The sequence below is a fragment of the Olea europaea genome, chromosome 1, assembly GCF_002742605.1.
Source record: "Olea europaea var. sylvestris chromosome 1, O_europaea_v1, whole genome shotgun sequence".
Lineage (NCBI taxonomy): Eukaryota > Viridiplantae > Streptophyta > Magnoliopsida > Lamiales > Oleaceae > Olea > Olea europaea.
In genome coordinates, this window is record NC_036237.1 from 25,615,457 (window position 1) to 25,623,058 (window position 7,602).

Genomic DNA, 7,602 nt, shown 5'->3' on the forward strand with positions numbered 1-7,602 from the left:
TGATGCTACCAAAAATCGTACCTGTAGATTTTCCGAGCTTGATGACTGATGATGAGCACGAACGTGATCTTCCGATACCTGAAACAAAGGCAACGAGGTGTGTTCTCGTCGCCCCTCCGATGCTTAAGTCAGAAAGGGAAATATATGCGTGAGGCTATATGCTGAAGAACAATGAGAAAAACGTACTTGAATAATGGCCCAAGGTTCTGCTTTTATAGGAGTAGGTAGTGTACTCCTAGTAGGATTGTGTTGGTTGGATGTTTTTATCCAAGGGAATTTCTATTATAAAGAATGTCCTACTTGTAACGGAATTGTTTGACAAGTGGTGTTAGGGTTGATGTAGAATCCTTGGGTTTTTAGGTTTGTTAGTTAGGTACCCAGGTTTTAGGAGGTACGTTGGTGGTGTGTGTCTCGAGGACTATTCTCGAGGACATTGAGGGAATGTAAAAGTGTCCTCGAGGTATCTCGAGGACTACAATATCTCGAGGACTTAGATGACCTCGAGGACTGAAGAAGAGAAATGAGGTGGGGGTATGTATTGAGTCCTCGGGAATAAATGCCTCGGGTGTATCAATATTGGCATAGTCAGGAGGTGATTCTGCCAATAGGTGGTGAGAAGTAAGGTTGACTGTGCAGGATTCGAAGGGTTGAAAATGTGGGTTAGGGTTGGGGACAAAAATAGAGATGGAAAGTGGATTGGAATGAGGTGTGATGGATTGACACCTGATTTTTGAAATAAAATTTATTTGATTTGATTATTGAAATGAAAAATTAAAAATTAGGTTTGTGCGTAATTTTCGCTTTTTTGTATTACTCTTACCAATAATCACGAGGGGTATGGGCCGCAGCAGCCGAATGGGTGGGTCCCACGTGCCAAACGAAGTTCAAAATTCAAAACTAGAGGGGGAAACAAGTGCCGCCCAAGAGCCGTTGCAAAGAGGAAGAAAAGGCCGTTGAAAACAGACGCTCTCTCCAATTCTGGATTTGCCATTAAAGTATAGAAGCATCCGCCATTTGTCCATAGTCAATACAAATCTGTAGAATTACAGTAGGATTAATCGGCAGTCGAGGGTTCCTGTAGAATTTTGTGGTCGACTGAATTGAACCAAACGGAATACAGAATGGAAAAGTACGAGAAATTGGAGAAGGTTGGAGAAGGGACATATGGGAAGGTATACAAGGCTAAGGACAAGGCGACCGGGCAGCTTGTTGCCCTGAAAAAAACCCGTCTCGAGATGGATGAGGAGGGCGTTCCCCCTACCGCCCTCCGCGAGGTCTCTCTCCTTCAGATGCTCTCTCATTCTCTCTATGTGGTGCGCCTTCTCTGTGTCGAGCACGTTGATAAGAATGGCAAACCTGTTCTCTATCTCGTGTTCGAGTATCTTGATACTGATCTGAAGAAGTTTATTGACACTTTCCGTAAAGGCCCTAACCCTGGGCCAATGCCGCCCACTCTCATCCAGAGTTTCCTTTACCAGCTTTGCAAGGGGGTAGCGCACTGCCACAGTCACGGTGTCCTCCATCGGGATCTCAAACCCCAGAATCTACTTGTTGATAAGGAAAAAGGGATCCTCAAGATTGCGGATCTTGGGCTAGGGAGGGCTTTTACTGTTCCCCTCAAGAGTTACACCCACGAGGTACTTACATTTTTACTTTAATCGAGTTTACCTATGATTGATTGTGGAAAATTAATAGATTAGCATAATTCACTGATCCAATCATTTTTTCCTTTATTTTACTTCCTTTTATTTTTGAATATGTGTAGATAGTTACTCTCTGGTACAGAGCACCTGAGGTTCTTCTGGGATCCACTCATTACTCTACGGCTGTTGATATGTGGTCTGTTGGCTGTATTTTTGGTGAGAACCGAATTTTTCCCCTGTATAAGAGACATCTTGCGAAATTTAGTTATCCACCTTTGTTTCACCCTTTTATTGTTTAAATATTAGATACTCAAAATTTGTAAAATTTTGAAGACGCAGTTTTGTTGAATAGATAAATGTAGTCATATACTCTGTTGTTAATTCTGTTTTTTATTACAGTAGTTTTTGTACAGATCTTAGCCTTTTAATAGTAGGATCAGGTTCTTGAATCATTGAATAGCTTTGGGTTTTTTGGCTTTATGCAGCTGAGATGGCAAGAAGACAAGCTTTATTTCCTGGTGATTCTGAGTTCCAGCAACTGCTTCACATATTCAGGTATACTTTAATCCCTACAGTTGGATTAGTCGATGGTTATGCAGTCTTCTGCTTGGCTATATTATATTTTACATCTCAGGATTAGTTGTTGAATCAGCTCTTTCCCCATTGTATTTCTTTGCACTTCGACTGTCAGAAAGTTTTGGTTTATTCTACGTTAATCAAATTACTGAACATAAAATTAAGATATGGTTCTTATTTGCACGGGTAAACCTTAAAGTGCTAAACTATCAAACTAGTATTGTATTTTAGAGGTTTTGTTTGTAAATTAGGACGGTAAAATATTATAGTTACGCTATGGTTGAAGACTGAATTTCAAAAAATACATGATCTTATCTCTAACTGAGGTATTTCAACGTAAAGCAGTCAAACGATCTCATCTCCACCCGTAATGCACAAGGTCTTTGGTTAATAGATGAAATTGGCCTACATGTGAAGGGACTTGTTGAAGAACATTCTTTAATAAATGGATTTCTCCCATTTATAAAAGCGTAAGCTTTTGGATGTGGTGGTTCAACATATATGATGGCTTGATAGATGAAATGTTGTGTTTACCTGTTTTATTTGCTTTGGAAGTATATTTTTTAAGGTAAGGGAAATAAAACTTTGTTTTTATTGTTGTTGTAGAATTATGTGGTTTCGGGCTATACTGCTACTAGTTCTTCTAAAGATCTATAGATTGTTCATGTTTGGTTTGCATTTCTGTTTCTACTGATACAAGCAAGTTTAGAGAAGATAGTGTAGTAGAAGTATCATATGATAGTAAATGGGTTACCTCTTTCCAGATGTTAAAATTATCTTCAAATTTTGATGCACTTTGTTCGTTGTAGTGAGAGATTTCAGTCTTGCACAAGTTATTTAAAGAAGGGATTTATTGTTATGTTCGATTGAAAGAAACTCACTAGTTGATTTTTTATCTCTTATTTTTCGCAAAAGCATTTACAATCAAGTTTCAATTGTGTAAGGCCATTCCATCCAATTTATGGATGTCACTCGTTGCTTAATTTGCGAGCATGACATATTTCTTCTCACAAATTACTATGACTTGTTCATCATGGAAGGTTGCTGGGAACACCAACAGAGAAACAATGGCCAGGAGTTAGTTCATTGAGGGATTGGCATGTGTATCCACAATGGGAACCTCAGAACTTGGCTCGTTCTGTTCCATCACTGGGACCTGATGGAGTTGACCTTCTATATGTAAGTTTTTACGCTCAAGCTTGTGTTTATATACCTAAGTTGCTCGTGTTGTAATAAGCCTATGTACGTAACAATTTTTTGCTGTCAAGTTCCATTCAGACAGGTAATAGTTATATAGGGCTTGCTTTCTTAACAAAAAACACATCTATCACTTTTATGTGTCTCAAAAGGAAAAGTAGAATTATCAGTAGATGAATCGTGATTATTATAGCATATGTATTGTCAGAATCATGCTACATGTACAAGGAAAGTTTGCTAGACAGTTTGATAAAATGTCATGTGGCAGCACTGCATTCGTCATTTTAAATTTGTTTTTGGTCCAACTTCCAATGTATTGCTGCCACTTGGCATTATGCCTTGCAAACCATTTTGTACTAGGGGCTCAAACTGGTATGGTCATTTGTTTGCTGAAAATTGTGTGACTAAAGTTATCGTTGAATGATGCAGAAAATGCTTAAATATGATCCAGCTGACAGAATTTCTGCTAAAGCTGCTATGGACCATCCTTACTTCGATGGCTTGGATAAATCTCAATACTGAAGTCAATTACCTTAGATGTTTAACAAAGGACTAAGCCACCATAGTTGAAGGATGTGTCATCATCTTGGTGATTTGATCTTTATCGTGTAAACATTTTCGACTTTTACATTGCGTTTATCTCATCAACAATGAATGGAGTACTCTTGGAGAATTTATTTTATCTCACATCCAATGTATCATAAAATCAACGCACCCCTAATATGGATTGTGGAAAAAAATTTCTCATGTCAGCAAAATGGACGTTAAAGTAAAAGGTTGCTCAAATATGAGTTCTTTTAATATGGCAAATAAAAAAATAGATATTGTGAAGAGCGATAGCCGACACTTGAGCAAAATTTAAGATTTCTTTCTCTTGGTTTTTATTTTTTTCCTCTTTGATTTATTGGTTTTTCCACTATTAAGAGCGTCTTCAAGAAATTCATTATTTTTAATGACTATATCATTTAGCCCATGTTTTTTATTCTTTACTTTACATTCTTTTTCATTATTTATTCTACAGTACTTATTTTCATTATATATTCGCCATTAAAATAATATTACACACAAATCAACAATTTTTTTTAACTATACATTATTCGTTAATCAGTATTTTATAATACATTTCTTCAAATTAATGGGGCTGAAACGGGGGCCAGAGAGCATTAAAAAATTTAAAGAGTATAGATTTGGAAGCTAAAATTTATTATTTTTCTCTATCTTTCATTTTAATTAAGTATAAAAGATAGAGAAAAATAATATAATAACAAAAATAATAATATAATTAAAAAAAAAAGAATATAGTACTCAAGTTCCTGAATTTAATTAAATTAGATATGAAGTCATGATCAAAATATTGTTGAATGGAAGCTTCTCAACGGACTAATCTAACCTTGGTACAACATGAATTTCATGTGGCCCCGATCCTTGTTTGCTGGTCCACTAAAATTAATTGGGTTGACGTGCAAGATTACAAACTTCCTATTAATATGAATACACATGAGCTATTTGCTGACATGCGTCAAAATCGACGTCGTATGACACTCAACACGCCAATTTCATCAACATTATGCTGACTCCATTGACCAAAATATGATGCATATCTCTTATACAGATCCTATAAATTAAAAAAATAATTGTTCGGAGATAATTATTGTTCGACTCTTCAACTTATGTCTAATGTGGTAAATAGGTCCATGTGTTTATCCATCCAATTTAATCAGTAACATTCTTTCCTCCTTCCATCTCTACTCCTATATTGCTATCCCATAGTAGTGAAAATTGGTAAGGAAACAGGATGGAAGGGGATAACAGACCGAAAAAAGGAATATAGAGGCATCGAGTGACTATAAAGAGTTCGGGAATAAGTAGTTCAAGTTTTTATTTATTGTTTCATTAACTACTAAGAAAGTCATACAAGTTGACTGTTGTTGATACACCAAAGCTGGCATGAAAATTTTCACCATCAACTTAAGAAGAAATTAATGAAATAAAAAAGTGTTCTTGCTGAAATAATCGTAAAATATATGTAGTCTTCGTTAAGTGGTGTTTCATGAAGTGTTACAAAGACAAGCTTGGCATGTCCCTTCTAGTTTGACGTTTGTATCATTATATCGACCCAAGGTCAAGGTGTTCTCCGTCTTATCAAGCTATAGTATATGCCTTCAAAATACATGTCACTGTCCTATTCGAATGAATCTTATTGATTGAAGAGTTCGACAAGGTTAAACCATCATTGACACTTTTTCGGCTCTGATTGATTGTAATCGAAACTATGTTGATGTCATTGAGAATCATTCCTCACGTGCACATATTTTTACTAATTTAACTTTATTCGAAGTGACTGCTCAAGATCAAATATTTACATTTATCATGCAATTGGAATAGATGAAATAATGGGAATCAACCAACAACAAGACCATATTAAAAGTTAAATATATACATGTGACAAAATAAAGATTGGTACCTACATTTTACATTTAGCCTAACCTGAAAACCTCGACATAAATTTTTCTAACTTGAAAGTATGACTAATTGATTGCAATAAAGACGTACGGCTAACTACCCCACTCTCATCTAACTTCTTTAAGATGACATGCCACGTCACCCAATAGTCTCTCTTCAGAGTTCAGACCATCATCTCATATATATTTACCGCGGTATACATCTCTATCGAATTACCACGAATTTTTGAAATCGTGTTCATCACTACTCGTAATTTTCTGGAAAATATGGTAGTATAATTTGATGGCATCTGTATGTTAATCACCTACCTGGCCCCTAGAATCCTGTGAACCATTCAATTTCGGCGAAAAGAGTTGAATTCCTGTTAGTTTGTTCGATTCTTTAGCGGAATTTATATAGGTTGTTGATAGCTTCTAGAATTTTGCTTAGAATCTGCCTCGTGTTTATAGGGGGAGATCCTCAAATTTTTGAATACTGCTGCAGGAATCTTGTTGTGCATTGAGTTGAATTTAAGCTACTGTATAATTCCACGCGATTTGTATAGCAGCTGCAGAGAGGAAGAAGACTGTTAATGGAGGTGGATTCATCGAAGCAAGAGGAGAAGAAGACGGTGATGGCTCATCAGGATCGCAACCCGGACAAAAAACGTAGAAGAAGAATCATATGTCTGGTGGTGATATCAGTGATTTTAGCTTTAGCCCTAATTTTCACGATTCTGGGGCTCACAGTATTCAAGGCCAAGCGTCCCGTCACCACCGTCAATTCCGTCGCTCTTACCGATCTAGATTTCTCACTTGACATAGCCAGGTTCAGGGTTCACTTGAACGTCACAGTCGACACCAGCGTCGCCGTGAAGAACCCTAATAGAGTGGGGTTCAAGTACAAAAACAGCACTGCGTTGTTGAAATACAGAGGCATCATGGTGGGTGAAGTCCCCATTCCGGCCGGAAAAATTAGCGCCCGTGACTCGAAAATCTTGAACTTGACGCTGACACTTATGGCGGATCGGGTGCTGTCCAACTCCAATTTGTACTCCGACATATTGTCTGGTACGTTGCGTCTCCAGACTTACACGAGAATTGCTGGAAAAGTGCGCATATTGTTCAATATTCATGTTGTCTCCTACACCACTTGTGATTTGGAAATAAGTATTTCCAGTAGGAATGTTACTAAACAGCAATGCCAGTACAAGACCAAATTATAGTCTATACACAATCTATCAATGAAGAGGAGAAGATATATTATATGTGTTAAAGGGGTCATCCAAATTTGTTGGGAACAGCTTATTTTCTTGTTGTCTAATAGAAACATTATCGATAAATCTTTAGATAGATTTAAGCTATCTGTTTTTTGTTAATATGAAATTATTATTTAGTGAACTTAGATCTTGTATTTAAAGAGGGTAATGCTCAGTTTGTAAAAATGTTTGATTATTTCCACTACACACTTTGGAGAGGAAGAAATTTTTTTTCTGTTTTTTTGCTTATGATTCTTGTAGAAGAGATTAGTGAGGAAATTGTTTCCTCTAAAAGCTTCTCTAATCATCCGATGTAAGTCCAAAAATTATTCTAACATGCCCTCGAGGCATAGTCCAGTGGTGCAAAGGATAGGAGTGAGATTATCTCACACCTTGCTTGTAGCCGTAGTGTGAGGGTTCAATTTTTGAGACATGGAATTGGACTCCTTGTAGGCGCAGTGTACAAACAGCTTTTGTTCCCTAACC

The 7,602-nt window shown here is 36.9% G+C and overlaps 2 protein-coding genes across 2 annotated transcripts; both read left to right on the forward strand.

The window, feature by feature from the left end:
- Window positions 1–908: 908 nt before the first annotated feature.
- Window positions 909–4,098, forward strand: LOC111398550 (cell division control protein 2 homolog C). Its single transcript, XM_023025512.1, has 5 exons — window positions 909–1,637; window positions 1,766–1,859; window positions 2,129–2,198; window positions 3,260–3,398; window positions 3,846–4,098. Exons 1-5 carry the CDS (start codon window positions 1,122–1,124, stop codon window positions 3,936–3,938), a joined length of 912 nt encoding a protein of 303 aa, XP_022881280.1. The 5' UTR covers window positions 909–1,121; the 3' UTR covers window positions 3,939–4,098.
- Window positions 4,099–6,009: 1,911 nt separating this feature from the next.
- On the forward strand, window positions 6,010–7,342 carry LOC111398559. Its single transcript, XM_023025522.1, has 2 exons — window positions 6,010–6,073; window positions 6,363–7,342. Exon 2 carries the CDS (start codon window positions 6,451–6,453, stop codon window positions 7,081–7,083), a length of 633 nt encoding a protein of 210 aa, XP_022881290.1. The 5' UTR covers window positions 6,010–6,073; window positions 6,363–6,450; the 3' UTR covers window positions 7,084–7,342.
- The last annotated feature ends 260 nt before the right edge of the window (window positions 7,343–7,602 follow it).